General features: G+C 34.3%; 2 protein-coding genes across 2 annotated transcripts; both read left to right on the plus strand.

Moving 5' to 3' along the window:
• Positions 1-249: 249 nt before the first annotated feature.
• LOC127802408 (probable calcium-binding protein CML23) lies at positions 250-1,357 on the plus strand. Its single transcript, XM_052338199.1, has one exon. The coding sequence runs from the start codon at positions 257-259 to the stop codon at positions 986-988; it is 732 nt and encodes a 243-aa protein (XP_052194159.1). The 5' UTR covers positions 250-256; the 3' UTR covers positions 989-1,357.
• Positions 1,358-20,083: 18,726 nt separating this feature from the next.
• LOC127801250 (AT-hook motif nuclear-localized protein 22-like) lies at positions 20,084-21,640 on the plus strand. The gene has a single exon (XM_052336187.1). The coding sequence runs from the start codon at positions 20,456-20,458 to the stop codon at positions 21,368-21,370; it is 915 nt and encodes a 304-aa protein (XP_052192147.1). The 5' UTR covers positions 20,084-20,455; the 3' UTR covers positions 21,371-21,640.
• Positions 21,641-21,978: the final 338 nt, after the last annotated feature.

A 21,978-nucleotide genomic window follows, 5' to 3' on the forward strand; every position in this document is an offset into this window, starting at 1 on the left:
TTAACTTAAACTTCATGAGTAAATAATTTTGAAGATTATTATGCTAATTGTCTCGTCAAGGTTGTGCGAACTTGGAATTATCGTCCTTGAGCGGTCTCTTGCCTCTCGAACCCTTAATTTCAACAAATAAAGTAAATCATAGACAAATATTTAACCATTATTTAGATCGAATATTAAACTTATAATTTACTAGTACTAATTTCATATCATAGTATTCCCCACCACCAATGTATGGAACAGATTGTGGGAACTTGTTATGACTGGCAGTGGCACCTACAGCTACCCAATCATTCATTCAGTCATTCATTTCTCTTTCTTCTTCTATTTCTTCTTCTCTACTTTTCATCCATTTTTTGTTCAGTTTTTATCATCCAATTCCTCCCTTCACTATTACAGTTCCAACACCAATCTCTCTCTCCCTCTCTTCTCCATGGCCGATCCTTTCTGTACTTGCTTGACCAAAACAGTTCAACAGCTCAAGGCCTTGCGCCGCAGGCTCAGGCAACGCAAGAAAACGAAGCCCGAGGGTAGCCTCCTCTCCGATTCCAACCAGCTCCGACAAGTTTTCGACTTCTTTGACGCCAATGGCGACGGCAAGATCTCCCCTCTGGAGCTGCGCCAAGTCCTGCTCCGCCTGGGCCACGACCACTCCGCCGCGGCCGCCGAAGCCCAAGTCATGGTTTCTGAAATGGACGGCGACGGCGACGGCTTCGTCAACTTCGACGACTTCACCAAGGTCGTGAGCTTCGACGACAAGGAGGGCAACGAACTGGAAAGCGGCCTGGTGGACGCTTTCCTGGTCTTCGACGCCGACAGGAACGGCTTCATATCGGCGGGAGAGTTGCAGAGGGTTCTGGTGGGCCTGGGAATCTGCCGGAGGTGCAGCCTGACAGAGTGCCGAGAAATGATCAAAGGGGTGGATAAGGATGGCGATGGGTTCGTGGATTTCGAGGAGTTCAGGTCGATGATGATGATGATGGCAGCTTGAGCCTTTGTGAGGATTGGAATTTAATTTAGTTATCAGTGTAGTGTTTGTGTTGTATTGGGTGTACGTAAACTGTTGACTGTTCCTTTGGTTTGTGTAGTAGTAGGAGGAGGAGGAGGAAGCGGCGTCCGGCGTCCGGCGTCCGTAAATAATTATTAGGCAGATGGAACTGTCCTTTTCTTTTGCTGCAACACTGCAAAAATATCTAATGAGCTTTCCCCCAACTTCCCTTTCATTTCTTCTATTATTTGGATAAAGTTGAAAGATTTTTATGTAAGCTTAAAGCAGCAGCCCACATTGTCTTGAGTTTTCATGTACCCATGTGAACTTCTTGTCTGGAGCAGAGAGGTAATAAGAACCAAGTAAGTGTACTTGTGTGAGAGATGACATATCAAATGAAGGGGAAAATTCATTCATTTACACTCATATGAATTCTATTTCAAATAAGAGAGTCATCTTCTAATAATATGACTAAATATCAGATTTAAATTGAGACCCCAAATCTCAAGGGCACAAGAAGAAGAAAATTAATCAGCAAAATAAGATATATTCTAGATATATGTAGTTTCACAACAAAAACACTCACTCACGGTCGTGCAAATTTTCTGTGATTTCCTCTATATTCATTCAGTGTGTAAATGACTTGGTTTCTGGGCCACTGGAGGAAGGTTTGGGCTTGGGCTTGGGCTTGGTTTTGACAGTCATCGACAAAAAGCCCATAAATAAATCCTCCTGAATTATCTACGGCAATGGCAAACGCTATTTTTACAAAACTTTTATTATTCTAAACATTCTAATTCTATCTCAAATTTTGATACTAATACCTTTACAATCTTTTATTATGAATTTAATTTTTTTTTTACTTTTTACTTTTTACTTTCCAGTGGCCAGCTGTAATTTTTAAAGCATTAAGTCGCCATTTATCTGTAACATTTAACTAAAAGCCATTAAAGATGAATTTGGTAGCCTTTTTGAAATCTTCAATTCCAAAATATATATATATATATATATATATATACACTAAAATCAATTGTTGCTAATTTTTTATTCAATTATAATTTTTCTATAAAAACTTATCACGCCAATATTAAATGTGCACATGACATGATCTAAACTAAATATATGTGTAAATTTTTCATTTGATGGCATATGTTACAGCTATTATGTATTTGTAAGTTATTAATTTAATTACTAAGGAAACAAGCTCTTGTGTTTTTCTGATTTTCTTTCTTTCTATTTATTCCTCAAATTAGTCATTGTTTTTTAAATAAGTCAATACTACCAAAGGATCATGGGGTATAGTTGAAATTAGATTTAGCTGTAATCTCACCCATGAGGTTGGATCATCAATAATATCAACAATATTAGTTAAGAATGGCTTATGCTAAAATATAATAGTATTTCTGTAAATCAAAAGGAAAGCAGTTAGAAGGCTGGTACCATCAACCTAGAGAGTGGGTATAAAACTTGAAAATCATTAAAGGATCCAGCATTCTTATAATTTAATAAATATTCTTCATTCTTGACTTCACACATACGTCATTTTATTAATATCATAACCGACTTAGGCATCAAAAGACGAATCTGAAGATGTTTTTGGGCAGCTAATTACTTTGCTCTGTAATTGCAAATTATTTGGTCGAATGACAGTCCAAAATTAATTTGAGAGAATTAAAGTGAAACCAATTAAAACTTAATAATTACAGTAAGGAAAAGAGCAACTTGGCCGGACATCAAAGCATACCTTCCAATCAAGTATCTGGGCTCCCATTTTATCTGAACAGAAGACAGAACTATTATTAATAAAAAAAATTGCAGCTTTTCAATATGAAACCTATGCTTATTTAGAAAAAAAATATATTGTTGTTTTCTTGGGCATGTCAAGAAAACAATCCCAATAGCTATATACATATATAATTATATTTTCTATATTATTAATTCCAAGTGGGTTGATCCATTCCATTGTCCAACAATGAGTATTATTCTAAAGTAAGCACAAAAACCTCAATTTGCTGCATTCAATAATCAAGATTATATATTAATTATAGCAAAGAACATGTAATGTTGTTGTCTGCAATCATTTTGTTTTCTTTGAACTGCTTTAAATATTAGGTTTAATTGTGTTTTCCTTTCTGGTCTCCTCATATCATATGGTTATTTGTATATTAATGTTACAAGACATGAAATGAAACATCTTTTAGAGTAGTGTTTAAAGGAGCATATAATTAAACAATTCCTCAACTTATAATGATTAGAGACAGATTATATATACATATATTCTTCATGTACATCAAACCAATGCCGGACAGATAAAGTTTATTTTTTCTGTTTTGTTTTTGGCAAGGAAGATAAAGCTTATATAAATTGTTTAACTTGATGGGTAATTAAAATATATACTGATAACTTTTCCTTAATTATAACGAATTCCTAGTATAGTCTGATGCAATCAATTGTAACTACCCAAATCTTTATGCCTGCTGTTTAAAATAACAATTGAAAATTCCAAAAGGGCAGGCAAACCATTGTTTTTTGAGTTCTTACTTAACATAGACATATATAGATGTTTCCAACTGCTATTCTATTATTTCTGTTGAATTAGAATTTAAGGTTAGAGGCCAACATAAAGTACATGGAATGGGATGCCTGATGCCTGGAGCCAATAAAGTAAAAAAGAGAAATTCTGAGATCGACCTGGAAACAAAAGAAACAGACACATCATCAAAGGTTAGAAGGTAAGAAGAAGAACCCAACCAATCAAGGAGGTGACTCCAGAGGGTTGCTATTCTAATTTTAAGTAATAGTATAAGCACTCTCTGTTTAATTAGTTGACTAGGGCCAGATATCAGATAGCATATATATGAAATTAGAAATCTTTTGGATTAAATTGCCATATCATTTTGATTGATCCAGGACTAGAGACTTTGTAGAATTTCAACAAATATCGATCAATCGACTGTGTTGTGACTTTTGAGAAAAACCATCAAAGGGATGTATTTATACATGAAAGGATTTTATGGATATATACATCATTGCATTGCTGCTCCATCTACTGCCCCATCTAACGTTGTTAGGAATATGAAAAATGATTAGTAGATTAACTTTTTGAATATTTTGAAATTAAGATAATCATTTTAAGATGTTAATAATGTCAAATAAGGAAAATGATCAGTAAAATTGGATAAAGTGGCACCAAAACTGTGCTCAATAGATGTGGGTTTTTTCAGACCTAATGTCTTGACCTAACCATTCCAACAACGCTTTCCACTCCTACAAGCATCAAACCCCTCCTTAACTACAAAACTAGTACAGGCCTAAGGTCCAATAGCAGATTCTTTGTTCCCTTGCATGCTCTTGTTCTCAAATTGCTTCATCTTAGATAGTCTTTCTCTCATAGAGCATTCTCTCTCTATGATTTTAAGTCAAATGACTGACTTTCAATCATCCATGGCCCAACTGTTATTTTAGGTCAGTATCAATTAATTGTTAGGGACTTTTACACATTAATATTATTTTTATAAATTTATATTAAATTGTTAACCATCCTCCCATTCAAAGAATTATATAAAGTTGTAGAGAATGACTTAGTTAACTTCATATATTTTTTTGTGTTATTACTTTCACTGTGAACAAACACAACCCCTTCGCTTAGAAAGATGAAAGTGACTTGATGCTTGCAACAACTAAAAAATTAGTACTAATTAATCAATGGAGGAGACAACTTAATCTCGGATCAATCCAAAATCTATGTGAAAGCAAACAGTTGACATAATGGCAGCCAATTGCATTAGCATTTGATTTGAAATTAATTAAAGAGGGTGGGAGGAGCAGCAACTGGGTGGAGAGATGACCAGATTGATTCCAAACCAATCCCCATCAGTGATCACGTGGTGACCTCAATTTGGTCGGCTGTTTAGGCCCTAAAGAAGTCCCAAATTCCAATGCAATTTGCATTAATTAACTCCACCAGAAAGTGACTAAAAACTTATTTTATATTTTTAAGACATCAACATTACTAAAGAATTTAGGTGTCTTAAATTCATGAAATGTTGTCACTTGTTAGAAATAAGGATAATTAAATTTGTAAATATTTTTAGGAGTTCAGGTGATTATATTTAAATTTAACTTTATCATGATAATATTTCATTAGTGGTTCATAAATATATATATATCTAAAAGAATAAATGAAACATTTCTTTAGTTTTAAAATAGTAAAATTTTCAATTAATGTAATATCTGGAAGACACAAAATAATTTATAAGAAAGCTACCTATTGGACAGAAGAAGAAATGGGATGCAACATGCAACTTTGTGTTGGATTCCAAGTCTTATTAGGTGCTCATCACATGAAGGTAATGGTGGTGTTTCTTGGTAGTGGACCATGCTTTTCCTAGATTGGCTTCATGATATAATTCTTTATTGGGAGAAGGTAATGGGTTTGATTTGTTTAATGAATCGGGGAGTTGATTAAGATAAGCATGGCGAGTTTTTTATGATTTTAATCATTTTTTTTTCTTTCTGACTTCGTCTTTCTCGAAAACCTTATATTATAGTATCGTTCATAACATTTAACTTATATATGAGTAATTTTCTTCAAAATTAAGGATTTATTTTGTTTATTTATGTGTATATATATATATTTACTTATGGAATTTGTGAGTGCATATATCTTGCCTTAATTTTGGAAACCCAATAATCTTTTTTTCTTGAAAAACATATGAAAGAAAGATTAGATATAATAGTTGAATGACAATTAGGGCAGTGGCCTACGGAATGACATCTTATTGGGTTTCTAAAATAGTTTTGTGGGTAAATTAAGGTCAAATAAAAGAATTAATGGTCATTTCTCGATCAAAGTTAATTGCTTTGTTCATTGTTTGATCTTCTTTAAACTTTAAAATACTTTTACGTATTTATTTATTTATCTATATATCGAGAAGTAAACTCATATTTAAGTAATAATGATACCAAAAATATGGAATTAGAAACCTTTTATGTATCAAATGCCATTTAGATGTATTCCAATTGGCTCAAGAAACATTTGAAATAACAATTGGAATATCGATTATTAAGTGCATGGCCACCAACAGTACCAAACATTCATCAATCAAATCAAATTAATGAGCCAAATCTGGAAAATCCACATTTCACTCACTCTTACTTATGACTAAAAAGGGACACAATTTTAAAACTAACTCATGAATTGATGTTTTAATATATCCACCAAACGTTGCGATATTTTTACATTTGAAAGTAAAGAAATCATTTAGACGACTGGTTGAAATCAAAATTATTTATTAATTTCTTTAGCTGCGGGGCATTAAAGTACCCAAAATGATGATATGCAGTGGTGGTGTAGTAGTCGATGGTATTGAAGCATTATGAGTTCATGAATTTCAGTGCATCCGCCAGTTTGTCGGTACCATCTAACCAATAATGAGAAAGAAAGCTTGAGATGGTTCCATGGATGCCTAATTAAATTCCGATTCCATGTATTTGCTTTGCATTGCATTACATTCAAGGATGTAAGATAAGAGCCAGTCAGTTGGATGAGGATACACCCCACCCCCAATTCATTTTATTTTTTTGATTTATTTTATATTATATTAGTGAATATACCAACATATATCATGCATGTTCCCATTTAAAATAAAGTAATGATTTATTGTTTGATGTAGTGCATTAATTAATTCAATTAGATGAGTGAGTAATACTCACTTCATGTTTGTTTTTGTGAACAGTATTTTTAGTGATGATGAGGATAAAATGAACATTTTATCTACAAATCTAATTGAATTAGAATCCTCATCAAATAACGAATTATTGCCCTTCATAATAATATATTTAAGAAAACTTTACGTACTAGAAGTCCCTTGAGATGGTTTACTTGATTCATTTTCCCTTTAACCTTATGGAATGCATGACATTGACCATCTAGGGTCCAATATTTAACAGAGTTGCCAATTTTTAGTTTTTATTTAAAAAAAAAAAAAACAAGTGCAATGAGATGGCCTTTTAAGTAACTTAGATATAAGGACTATTTGGTATTGATGTGGTGCATTGTCTTTTGATTGCTATTTTTGAGTAATGTTATTTATTTTTAGTAGAGATGAATATTGGTGATGTGACATTATATGTAGACTGTATAATTTGTCTGAGAAAGATGAAAGGGTGTTCAAAAGATTTTATTTTTATATTTTAAATAATTTTTTTATGCTAATTATACAGTTTACATGAGTGGTTACATCACTACTAGAGATGAATAATATTACTCTACGTTTTTTTGGTGTTGTGTTGTGTTGTAAAAGCAATGCCAAAAGGTAATATTTTGAGAATTGAGTGTGTTAATGTGTTTATTAATGTTTGGTTAACATTTAGTACATAAACTTTTGAATTTAGTTCATTTAGATTTTTATTTTTTAGTTTAAATTCATCTATGAACTTTTTAAAATAGTTTAATTTAGGGTGAATTTGAGAAAAAAAAAAACTAGCAATTTTAGGGACAAAGTAAATAGTTCTAAAAAATTCCAAAGTGAATTTAAACCCCCCCCCCCCAAAAAAAATCAAGGTCTGAATTGACCAAAATTGAAAAATTCAGGGGCCAAATTATTTTTTTTCTTTAATATGATTTGAATATTTGACATTTATAAATGCTACAACTAATACAAGTCGTTATAATTTTTTTCGTTCAAGATATAAAAATTGCCGAAAACAGCCTAGAAATAATTTTAATTGTTAATGGGGTTTACTTTTATCTTTCTTAGATCAATTCAAAAGGGAAATTTCATTCCTAAAATCATTTCGAATGCCATTTTTCCACCTATCCCAAAAGCATTTTCTCAATATCTTAACCAATCACTATCATATGTTTTAGGGACCCTTTATTTATTTTATATAGTCTTTTATAGACTACTATCCGTGTTTTTAGGACTATCAATGGGTCATTGATTAGAATAGACAAAGTTTATTTGTTGGGATTTTATGGATCTATCTCCATTTTGATACGTTTTGACTACTATTGCATTGATGGCTATATTTTATTGTAGTTTTGGTCATAATTTTTCTTTTACTTTTTTAGGGTGAAGTGCGAAATTAACTAATGAATTTTAAAATAAATCAAATAAATTACTAAATTTGAAGAGACTTAAACTGTCATTTAACGACGTTAAAATAAAAAATTATTTAATAATTAACTAACGTAATTTTATTTATAAAATTCAAAGACATATTTAATTATTTTATAATTTAATGACTAATTTAACACATCTTCCGTTCTCGTACAGAATGCAACCTAAAAATCATCCAGGGACATCCGATTAGACGGGGATGTGAATGCCAGAGAAAGGGCACCGTGCTCAGCCGCAGGCGGCGGCGGCCCACCACCCAAACCTTCTTCATTCACGCCCACACGGCCTGGTTTCGTATTCAACAGCACACTCCCCACAATTTGGTCAAACCCTCTCGTGGCTTCTCAAAGCACTAGGCAACCCCACCCCTCCTCCCTTCATGCTCTCTCTCTCTCTCTCTCTCTCTCCAACCCCAAGATTATCAAAAGAAAAGAAAATAAAACTTCCATCCTCAACATAATTATCATCGAAAGAAAGAAAATTTTAACCTTTCCACCACCACCTCCTCTCTCTCTCTCTCTCTCTCTCTTTCTTGGGGTGTTTCTTTTAAGAAACACATTGATGCCATTCATTGCACACCTTCTTGGGAACTTAAACCTTGTTTCCAATCTTTTCTTTGACTCGTAAGAATAATAGCACATCATTTTGCTAAGGTTCTTCAATATTTTACAATTTGTTTTATGAGCTTCTCATTATTACTTAATAATGTACTTGCCTTCACCAAAATTATATTCTCCCACAATCGGTCATGGCCTCACTTTGTAGTATATTGCCCGGAAGCCCATTGAATTAAATTTCCCTTTTAATGAGGTGGTATTTTGAATTTAAAATTTATTTAAAATGTTAATGATTTACAAATTAGGGGTTCTCCAAATTTTGTTCACCCATGTAACGCATATTTATCTATTTGGTGTGGGGAGAAATCTAGTTGCCATGATCCCAATATATAGAATCGATAATAGGTTGAAGTTGTATTTGTTTCACGTTGCTAAATTACTAGATTGTTATGTTGTTTATATGTAGTTTGAGCATTCTCTTCCTCTAAGTTAACTTTTTGAAGTGAGTTTTACACAGATCCATTTGACATGGTATTAAAGCAGGTTTTTGTTTGTAGTGTTGGGTTTGGACCTTGTTCATATGTATTTGCATACTACGCGTAGGGAGGGTGTTGAAGTTGTATTTGTCTCACATCGTCAAGTTATTGGGTTGTTATGTTGTTTAAGAATGAGTTTTACCTAGACCCATTTGACACAACACTTGAGAATATATTTATAATATGTTAATTAATTTTTTTGTGTAAACAAAAATTGTATCAAGCAAAAGTATCACAAAGCGTTTATAGCTTTAACAGGGGCATATCCCAGGTTTCACAACAAACCAAAGAGGCAAAATTACCAAACAACTAAAGAAATCTTGTCATGAGTAGAGGCCAAAAGATAATCAACAAGACAACAAAGACTCCTTAGCTTGAAAACAAGCACCATCTGCAATATATCAATCGACAGATTAATAGAAGTCCTACAAATTATGCTAGTTTTGGTCATTCAAAGTTCACTATTGTGCAACCAATCCTGAAATACTTACTAGAATAATCACACAAGAAAGATAGGATATATTTGGTCTCATTGTCGAAACCCAAATGGTGTTCATCCTCATGGTCTTTTGTATTTGTTGAAAATGGAATGAGTTTGCTTGAAATTGCACCTAGATCATTCAATTTGGTTATAAACTCTCATCATTTGGGTTCTAGATATTTTTTGATTGAAAATTCAATTTCCAATCTTTAAAAAAAAAAATAGAGAAAGAAAGAAAGAAAGAATTGAGTTTTATAGATTTGAATTCTTTGGTGGAAAGAGAGATAGAGAGTTGGGTTTTTGGTGAGATTTCGTTGAAAACCCATCACCACCAATGGTTTTTGATAAAAAGAAACACTACTTACCAAATTGAACCCAACAAAAAACCCCACCACATGATGAGTTTTTTGGTTGAGAGAGATAGAACTTGGGAGTTCGTGGTTGATGATGGTAGTCAGGCAAGTGTGCCCCCATCGTCTAGTGGTTCATGATATCTCTCTTTCAAGGAGACAATGGAGATTCAACTTCCCCTAGGAGTAGGGTACTATGCAAGGAAATTGATCATGGATTATTAATAAGTTGAAATTGGATTCTTCCAAGGGTTGATGCTCAAGTGGTTAATGGGGACAGACTATAAATTCCTTGACAACATGTTGACGCTAGTTCAAATCTAACTTAGCCCAATAATTTGCCAATCTACCATGAGATAGAGGTGTCAAAAGGGTCGGGCGGCCCGCGGGCCGCCCGGCCCAGCCCGTGACGGGCCGGGCTTTGGCCCGGCCCGTTACTGTTCATACGGGCCGGGCCTGGCCCGGCCCCCATTGGGGGGCCGGGCTGGGCCAAAGAAATTGGGCCCACGGCCCGGCCCGGCCCGGCCCGTTTAAGGGCCCGGCCCGTGGCCCATTGGGCCCTTATGGGCCGGGCCCATGAGGCCCTTATGGGCCAGTAAGGCCCTTACTCATTTTTTTTTTAATTTTGTTATTATTTAGTAATTATTGATATTGGATATTAAAAAATTTAATTTCGCAATATATATAAATAATAACCATCAATTAATTTATTTAAAATTTTGAAGTTAAATTTTTTATATATTTAAATTATAAATAAACATTCTCCTTTTGATATGTACATTATTTTTCATATCAATTCACAAAAAAAATTATAAGGAATATAAATTAATGAAATAATATTTAAAACTTAAGAATTAAGATAGAAAATATTTTAAAAAGAAACAAATTAATTTTTATATATGTATATATTATGTGTATTATTTTTAAAAAAATTATTTAAAAAAAAAGAAAAAAAAGGGCCGGGCCCACCGGGCCCGGCCCGTTAGGCCCGTGGGCTAAGGGCCCGGCCCGGCCCTCTAGCCCATGGGCTGGCCCGGCCCGGCCCGGCCCAGCCCCTTTGTAGGGGGGCCGTGGGCCGGGCCGGGCCCTATCAATGATAAAAGGGCTCGGGCCCGACCCGGCCCTTTTAGTAAAAGGGCCGGCCCGGCCCGTTTAAAAAGCCCGTGGGCCGACTCTGGCCGGACCGGGCCGGGCCGGGCCGGCCCTTTTGACACCTATACCATGAGATAGTAAAATCTCTTGTCCTTTCGGAATGCCTAATACAAAGGAATAAAAAAGATCACATTTTCTGCTATATCCCTTATCTCTCTGGGATTGTAGTTCAATTGATTAGAGCATCGTCCTATCAAGGCAGAAGCATTGGGTTCGAGCCCCATCAATCTCGACGGATTTTGATAAATATATCAATTCAACTCTTTCTTTTCTATGAAAGGTTGGACGGGGCAAGATAGGATTTCATTCCCAAGGGATTTCGCCAGTTGCAAGCCACCAAAGAGGGAAAAATTGTTTATATCCAAGGGTAAAAGGGAGATATGTGTCACATTTAAAGACACATGGCTAATTAGTGTAACTTTAAATAAATATTACGAATGATTTGTTAAATTTATGAAAAAAAAAGGTACACTAAAATATGTGTATGAACTCATCTCAATAAAAGTTTGAACATTAGTCCTGGAAACAACATTAAATATTAATATAATTTCTTAAAAATTAAATTATAATAGAAACAACATTATTAGGTCCCTCTACTTCGAACGCTTTCCTTTTGTCTCCCTAATTCACTATTTAAGTCTTGCATGGATAACAAATTAAGATATTCCAAAGCTTTTTCTTATGTTTTATTAGTAACAATTACCTTGAGGTTGATATATTATAGTATTCATATCAATTCATTCTTTTTTTTTTTTTTTTTTGATGATCTAGTTCCAGGCTTGCACTTGACTAATCTGAGGATAACAACCCCGACCCTTCAGTGCTACTACTAGGTAAACTGCAGGATGTGCCTGATTGATCAGTGTTTGAAGTTGGACCTACCGATATCACTACCAAGGTCCTTCTCTAAAAAAAAGTAAATATCCTCCCTCAAGAATCGAACCCATACTGATCGTCTCCAACATGACTTACAATTCTCTCCTCTACCACCCCTTCAATTCATTCTTTTTTATTTGCTAAAATGCTTGTTCACAGGAAGATGTCTTTTGTTCTTTATTAAGACAGATGCCAATTTGGGACCTATTATTATTATTATTATTATACACATTAAAGGATTAATTAGAATGGCATGTTTTTTTTATATAATAATAATTATAATTATATTTTAAATATGACACTCTCTAACAATAAACACCTCTTACCATTACTACTAATTTGTATTACTTAATAATTAATTTGACTCGTCATGTTTGTTGTATAGAAATTTTTGAAGAAAATGAAGCATTACTAACCTAACCCAACCAATTTATTATTTTTTAAGTTGTGTTATTTAATTAAAAATAAAAAATAAATAATTAATAACCTCTTTAATAACAACATAAAATTGATATAAAAATAAATTGATGGTCCAAAACTTTGACTTTCTGATTCAAATATCTATAAACTTTATATTTTAATATATTGGTTCTTGATTTTGTTTTTAAATTAATATATTATTGACGTTATCATACAGATACAGTCTCTTAAATCATTTATCCTAAATTTTGAAGAGAAGAGTGGGAAGTGACAAGTGAGTTGATGGTTGTTGAGAGGAGAGGAGAGGAGAGGAGAGGAGTCGTCAAAGTGGGATGTGAAGTAGATTAGACATCACTTGTATTTGAAGCGTACTTGTATTTGTGCTTCTTCTTCTTCATCGCCTTAATAGGCTTAGGGCTGTAGAAAACATCAAATCACTACTTCAACGGAAAGCAATCAGACTGATGAGAGAGAGACAGAGAGAGAGAGCAGCTGACGATTCAAGCATCATCAGATCACACTCTGCCCATTTTCATCATAATGCAGGTGCCCAGTACTGCACGTGCACACACCCTTGGACGTATCACATTTGCCCTTGACCATTATTATCCTTTTTTAATGCTACCAATATTTCAAAATTATATTTAATATATTATGTATATAATAATATTGAATAGTATATTATTTAAATTTTCTATCTTATATTAATAAATAAAATTTCACATTTCCCTATGTTCCTTTGAAGGCCTTGTCATTTGTCAATTGGGTTCTATCGTTTTCATTTTTTTATTGAGTTTTTTTTCTAAAATATATATGAAGTAAGGGTGATGCAAATAATAGTTAAGTTTTAATAAATATATTTTATTTTTAAAAATATATATTATTTTAAGTCATTTTAGTAATTGATGATAAATGTAATGTGTTCTATGACCTAATAAAATGATTTTAGAATTAAAAATAATACTCATTATTTAATAATAAGATATATTTATTAAAATTCAACCTAAAAATAATAATTAACATTATGTATAATGTATATAAAGAACACTTTCACCTTCTAAGTAGGTTCACTATAGATTTGGCTACTATATATATATATATATATATTCGATGAAAACAAGGAGAGACTTTTAATACTTTTACACATGTTTATGATAAGATGTTAATTATTATTTTAAGGGTATTGATTAAAGTATAATAAATATATTTTTTTAGCTCAAAAATATTTTTATCAGTTGATCATAAAGATATAGTGTTTTTTAAAATTTTACCAATTAATACAATTGTTTTGAAATAAAAAATAATATGTAATAAATATATAATATCTAAAAAATATATATTTACTACAGGTTAACCATTTCGTTAAGGACATGATTAGCACTACGTACCCATAATAATATATTTAATATTAGGGTAATACTAATCATTAAGGTAATAGTTAAAGTGCATGAGTACATTTTGTTGTTAAACAACATATATTTATTTTGCCGCCTTGTTTTTAACGTCTAAATAATTTAGTTGTTTAGTTAAATATTTTAAAATATAATATATTTATTATTAATAAATTAAATTATTTAAATATTAAAAATAATATTTAATTAATACACATTATATAAAAATAAAATACATATATTACATCTCAATCAAAGTCTGACCATGATGTACGAGTCATATTTTTAATTGGGTAAATGAACGCAAAAGTCTTTTTAACACATTTCTCTTGGTCAAAGTTTTGGTATACTTGCTTACTTTCATCTCATGATTAAATTAATTAGTTGAATACTTATATCTATTCTTATATATATATAAGCAAATGGGAATTTTGATATTATTTTTTTGTTTTTTTTAAAATACTTTTATTTATTTATTTTACTAAAAGAAATGAAGTTTATTTGTAACTTGAATCAATAACTTACAAAACATAATAGAACAGGTGCAATTTTACTATTGTGCCAAGAGTACTCAATTTTATCCAAAACTTGCCTAAAAGACTCAAAAGTTAAATTAGAAATGCTAAGCGCCATCCTTAAAAGGTGAATTTTATTTTGAAATTTTATATTTTTTTATTTATATGTGCGCGATCATAGTCATAACACAAACTAATTAATATAGTTTCCATGATATTCATCGAGCACTTGTGTTTCTAGCTCTAGTTGATCATCGTATCATTGATCATCCCCTGTTTTCTCTGCCTTTGTTATTTCTCGCCTCCCCCTTTTTTATTGACTCATCCTTGTCATTCCTACATTTCTCCTCCAAATTCTATCTTTCTTCAACCTTTTATTGGTTTTTATGGGCCTTACCACACATTCAATCCTCTTTTCTAGTTACCCCCAAAAATGTTCCCATTTAACCCTAAATCAACCATCTTACCCCTTAATCGCGTTTATTTGTGTCAGATTTGGAAGTCCAAATCTAAAAATCTCTACCTAATAATTACTAGAGATGAAATTTATTCTTGATCGCATGGAGTCCCATTTACATCACTACCATGGGACCCTAGAAAGCAATGATAAAGCCCTAAACATCTTGATGCATCGAAAGCCAAGGATTGACCTTGATCTATGTTCTTCATTTTTGGATCCGATTCAGACATCGATGTTATTGGAGAAAGGTTAGTGTTCATATATTTTTTTTAAATCTTCCATGGTAGATAATTGAGTATAGTCTTGCAATATTAGGGTTTTTATGTATTTTTTTATATTTTTTATTTGGGATCATAACATGTATGTTATAATATTAAGCTACTTTGGTTTGGTTATATGACCTCGGTCATCAAGCTTCTCTCCAAGTGGTCATTGGGAGAGCATTTTAGGCCTTAATCACCTCGATCCCCTATTCTTTGCTCACTTATCCTTGTTATCCTTACCTTTCTCTTGCAAATCTTATCTTTCTTCAGCCCAATTTATTGGTTTCCACAGGCCTTGCCACACATTTGATCTTCTTTTTTGATTACCCAAAAAATGTTCCCATCTAACCCTAAATCAGCCATCTTACCCCTTAATCACATTTATTTGTGTCAATTTTGGAAGTCTCCTGTTTCAAATCTAAAAATCTCTATTTGATAATTATCGATAAGAGATGAAATTTATTCTTGATCGCAAGGAGTTCTCATTTACATCATTACCACAGGACCCTAAAAGGCAATGATAAATCCTTAATCCCTCTCATCACATCGAAGGCCAAGGATTGAATTGATCCATGTTATTCATTTTTGGTTCCTAGCTATTCAGAGTCAATGTAATTACTGGAGAAGGGTTAGTGTCCTTATTTTTTCTAAAGCTTCCATGGTAGATAATTGAGCATAATCTTGCAATATTAGGGTTTTTATGTATTTTTGTATATTTTTTGTTTGGGATCATCACATGTATGTTATAATGTTAAGCTACTTTGGTTTGGTTATGCAAACATTTTAGGCCTTAATCACCTTCCTTGTTCTTTGCTCACTTTTCTTTGTCATCCTTACCTTTCTCCTCCAAATCCTATAGTTTTTCAACCCTTTATTTGTTTCCATGGGCCTTGCCACACATTCGATCCTCTTTTTTGGTTACCCCAAAAAATGTTCCCATCTAACCCTAAATCAACCATCTTACCCCTTAATCGCATTTGTTGTTTGTGTCAAATTTAGAAATCTCCTATTTCAAATCTAAAAATCTCTACCTGATAATTACCAGAGATGGAATTTATTCTTGATCGCATGGAGTCCCCATTTACATCACCACCATGGGACCTTGGAAAGCAATGATGAAGCCCTAACCACTCTTAAGGCATCGAAGGCTAAGGATTGACCTTGATCCATTATTCTTCATTTTTGGTTCCTATTCAGATGTCGATGTTACTGGAGAAAGGTTAGTGTCCTTATTTTTTCTAAAGCTTCCGTGGTAGATAATTGAGCATAGTCTTGCAATATTAGGGTTTTATGTATTTTTGTGTATTTTTCTATTTGGGATCATCATATGTATGTTATAATGTTAAGTTACTTTGATTTGTTTATGCAACCTCATAGCTTATCTCAAAGTGGTCATGGGGAAAGCATAATTTGGTGGATTCTTTTGTCCTATGGACATTAGCCCCCTGAGATCATCTCTTTGCCTTTAGTTGGTTGTGACCCTCCCACGTCATTTTGTAGTGCCCCAAACTGGGCTTATCAAGCTACATTTTACTAGTAGCTCCAAGAATCCTATGAATACTTCTTTTAGACTAGCCTTTCAATCCTTAGCAATTAATGTTGCATCTAACTCTTATGTTTGTTGCTTGATCCCTTTAATTTCTCTTTTGTTGTTCTGTTGACCGCTTTCTATATGGGTCTAACCCCTTCTCTGTTTGCTCTTGTTGGCCTTAATTTCACTTCAAGCAGATTTATATATATATATATATTTATATATAAGCTCATAGCACACAAACTAAATATATAGTCTATTGTATATATTCGGAGCGTTCTTTCGTCAACCTCTTGTCAATAGAGTCGATTACATGCACCCTTGAGTTTTGACTGAATCATATAATATAAGAGCACTGAATTATGATGATTCCACTGAGTTTTGTGTTAATTAAGCAGCCTAAGAGAGTAAAGTCTCATTAATATGCAAACATTGCTCTTCTTTGGCTAAGATATCCATCCTTCTTTGGTGTTTTGTTGTTCTTTCTTTGGGTAGTTAGCTTTATCAATAATATCTCGCTTTTATTAAAAAACAGAAAAAAAAAATTCTTACTAATATGCAGACATTAGTTGCAAATGAATTTGGTTTGCTTAACTAGGATCTCAGAGCACCACATTAGCAACTAGTATATACTCATTAAGCTAACAAGTACGTTCCTTTGCTACAAACCTTTTCTCATGTAAGTAGTTCCTAGAGAGTGCATTGACCTTAATTTTTAAGTCATTATCATCTCTTTCTATGGATGACTCTAGCAAGAACCCTACTGTAGCTCCCCCTTAATTATATATGGACATTGGTCCCGGATTCACTGGACTGTTAATTGGACTGGTGTGATAGCAACTGCTGGTTTTTTTCCTATTGGTTGTTCTTTGAGTGCTAATTAATTAATTAATCTATTCGATGATGAAGGAAATGCAAATGAGCTGATCTGCAAACTTATCAATTCTGCTGATCCTAGATTGATTTCTATGTTAAGATCTTTTCGCTTTTGAGTTCTCATTCACTGTACTAGTTGTGGGTTGAGGTTGTTCATGTTTTTAATTACTTTCTCCACCTTTCTCCAATCCTCGGGTTAACTGTAGTTAATATCTTCAATCCTTGGTAATGCTTATGACTAAATTACTTTCTCAATGATTACTTGGCATAATAAAAAACACTAATTGACAAAAGTAGAGTTATATTCATCTCATCTTAAATCTTTGTCAATACGACATCAACATGTGGATGGATCTGATCAGCTTGAAATATACTAAAGGTGCATGTTACTGTATATGTTGACCAGGTTGAATTTTACAAACATCTTTTCCTTAAATCAACAATCTTGCACTAATTATGTTTTTGAAAGTTGCTTTCCTTTGGGTCAAAGCGTACTTTTGTAGCTATAGATCTGTACTTTGAACTCCAATATGCATTTGTCTCCTCAATTCATTGCCCTTTTACATATCAACGATCTAGCAAGCTCTGGCACATTATAAATATTTTAGAAAATTTACACACACACAAACACACATATATATAATTATGTGTCTTGTCAGTTAATGATTATATATATATGATCATAAATAATAATGAATAAAATAGTTTACAAATATTGTAAAATACTACTGTCGCATCAATTGAAAATAAACTTAATTTGCATGGGATCGGATATAGATCTTAAATACTTAATATATTTACTAAAAAGAATTGATAGTTTATTAATATCATGTTGCATAATTATTTAATGTTTGTGCAAATTGCTAATTAATTATGGGAAGAGACAACTAATAATTAACTGTGTCTTCTGTGGAGAGGGTTGGGAAAACTACACTAAAACAAGTTAGTTTTCTCTAATTAATCACTAGCTTTGATGAAGGGATATATAATTGAAAAAAACGATGTATTTTTATAGTTGAGTTAAAAACATTAAAATAATATGATCACAAATTTTTATAACTTGAGTCACTTTAGAAAGTATTTTATAAATATTTGACTATGTAATGATTCCTATTATATCTTATGTAAAAATTTTCTATGAAACTTTTAAAAATTCATTAATAAATTCAAGAGAGATCAGAAACATATAAGCCACGATGGCAATTGACGGAAGAAGACACTTCTCAGAACCTTGATAGAGCATCCATGGGGAGAGAGGAAGGGCGTGGGGGGCGTTTCGCCCAGAAGACACGGCCTGACCCTCTGACCCCGTTGTTGGGAGGACTCTCCATTTCCCAATGACCCACATGCGCTCCCCCCCCCCTTCTCTCTCTCTCTCTCTCTCTCTGCACATATATATATATATAAAATAACTTGCATAGCAGTAAATTTGCATATATAGGCCAGGGAGAAGAAATCTCCGCGTCTGTTACATGTATATGTATATATATATGATGAGAGAAAGCGGAAGAAACTGGATGGCTTGCATGTAACGCTCTTCTTTTACTCGCTCAACAACAAATCTATTACGAAGTTCTAAGCCCCCATTTTCAGCTTCTCAGAACCACCTCCCCGCGTTTTAGCGTTATTTTTGACCTTCTATTCCCTGTTTCCATGCTACTGACGTACATAAATGAGATCTAAGACGAACTGCCACTCACCCAACCATTCTTTTAATTTCTGCTTGGAAATTATCGAATGAGAATCAATGGAACCCATTTAAGAGAAGCCTTGGAAGATCACTGGGTTTTCATCAGTTTTAATTCCTCACCAAACAAACAGATGCTTTGCTTTCACCTTCATCAGATTACCTAACCTATATATATATATATATATATATGGGGTTAATATGTGTATATACCGTTAGCAAGCAGAAAGGAAGAGGAACTCAAAACCATGGCAAAGGAGAATTTATAGGGAGGAGAGGGAGAGAAGGGTTTGTGAAGAGCAACCAAAATGAAATCAAGGACTGTATCATCGTCTATATATATATATATATTCATGTGTATCGTAGGGAGAGAAGATGAAGTACTGTTGATGTTGGTGATTTATTAATTGTGAATTAACAACACATATTAATATGAAATATGCATGAGGTTTTAATAATATATGTGAATATAATGGTATTTGTGTGCAGTCAAAATATCAAATGATCAATTATTTTTTGACTTATTTATTATATGGAAACTATATATGTGTGTGAAAAAAAAAAAACGTATTTTCTACATCAATAAATTAATGTTGAAACTAATTACTTACTAATTAATTTTACTTATTGGGAGTAGAAAATAATGAATAATTCATTAATTAGTTACTAAACAAAAGAAATAAAAAATGAATAATGAATCGATATTATACAAAATAAAATATTGGCACATAAAAAATAAATAAAAAAATTGTATATAATTTGATGTAAGAGACAAAAGAGAGAAAGAAGGGGGCCCCCCTTCCACCGCCCACGCGCACGCTGTCTTACCAAAGACTAAACTCATCATCCATCCAACCCCCCCCCCTATACTTTCTTTCTTTTCGAGTCTTGACCTAACCCTAACCCAAATTCCAACTCAAAAGGTTCCCCAAACTCTCTCTCTCTCTCCCTCCCCCCCCTCTCTCTTTCTCGCTCTGATATTCTTCGTTTCTATGGAACCCTTTTCATCAAATTAGAAAAACTCAAGGTCAAGCTCATATACAGTGGAATCACATATGAGATTGGACCGAAGAGATATGGCTGGTTCAGCTGTTTCAGCTGAAAATCGTGGCTGATGCCAAATACACCGCCCTACTCTTTCCGGATCAAGGTTAGTATACATCTCTCTTGATTCACCCAAACGCGGAAGGGAAAGCAGCGAGAAGATCTAAGACAAGCAATATCCACAAAAAGATTTGAAGGAATTTTGCGATGGATCCAGTTGCGGCGCAGGGTCGGCCTCTTCCACCGCCGTTTCACACCAGAGATCTCCAGCTTCACCACCCGGCTCTTTTCCAGCACCACCAGCAGCCTCCGGTGGAAGATGAAGTACGGGGCGGAAGCGGCCTCAACCTTGGGCAAAGGCAAGAACGAGACGACAGCTCCTCCGCCGCCGCAACCACAACTGGGAATACTAACGCCGCCGTCGGAGAAAGCAAGGAATCGGTTCCCGTCGCAGGAGAAGGGGAGGTGAGGCGGCGGCCCCGGGGCCGGCCCGCCGGATCCAAGAACAAGCCGAAGCCGCCGATCATCATCACCCGAGATAGCGCCAATGCTCTCAGATCGCACGTTATGGAAGTGGCGAATGGATGTGATATTTCGGAGTGTGTGTCCAATTTCGCGACGAGAAGGCAACGAGGGGTTTGCATTCTGAGCGGCACCGGCACGGTGGCTAATGTCACTCTCCGGCAGCCCTCGGCCCCGGGCGCGGTGGTGACCTTGCACGGAAGGTTCGAAATCCTCTCTCTCTCCGGCTCGTTTCTGCCGCCTCCTGCTCCGCCGGCGGCCTCCGGGTTGACCATATACTTGGCTGGCGGCCAAGGCCAGGTGGTTGGCGGGAGCGTGGTCGGTCCACTCATGGCTGCCGGTCCAGTGGTGATCATGGCGGCTTCCTTCGGTAATGCAGCATATGAGCGCCTCCCCCTCGAGGAGGAAGAGCCGCCTGTTTCGGCTCCGGGCAGCGGTGGAGGACTTGGATCGCCACCGCCACCGGGTGGTATAGCCAATCAGCAGCAGCAGCAACTCATGGGTGATCCAAATTCAGGCCTTTTTCATGGGTTGCCTCCAAATCTCATGAACCAGTTGCCATCTGAAGCCTATTGGGGCACTGGCCGCCCACCTTACTGAATTACAGAGATGGCTTTGTTGCCTTTCTTCTTCTCATTCTCACCATGCTTTCTTCTTCTTCTCATTCTCACCATGCTCTCTTCTTCTTCTTCTTCTTCTTCTTCTTCTTCTATCTTACAAGTAGTTGTGTTAAAGTTGTTAATTATATCTCTGCTGGTTACCAGTTTGGTTTATGGTTGAAGAGGGATGTACAAAATCATGAATTCTTGGTGGGCTTGATGATGATCATACTGCCTTTATCTCAAGTACTAGGTTGCTTTTGCAGTTCAATATGTCAATCCATTTGCTATTGCAATTCTGTTGCTGCAGGTAACTTGCTTGGTATCTTTCTGGGCTCCTTCAGCTTTGCTACTGTTCTTTGGTTGTTCATTGTGTAAGTTTCCTATTCTAGTACATCACAAAATAATAACTCGAGAAACAACCTTAAAAAGACAACTTTTAGGAAACCTACCATTCTATTATATATATATATATTTCCTAGCAGGCACTTATAGAAGGATATGATAATAACCCACCATCTCCTTATCTTTTTTTCTTCCTGTGTATAGTACTCATCACCAATATCAGAATAATACTTATATAAATATGTATATTTACGGAATTTTGGT

Source organism: Diospyros lotus, chromosome 5, assembly GCF_014633365.1.
Source record: "Diospyros lotus cultivar Yz01 chromosome 5, ASM1463336v1, whole genome shotgun sequence".
Lineage (NCBI taxonomy): Eukaryota > Viridiplantae > Streptophyta > Magnoliopsida > Ericales > Ebenaceae > Diospyros > Diospyros lotus.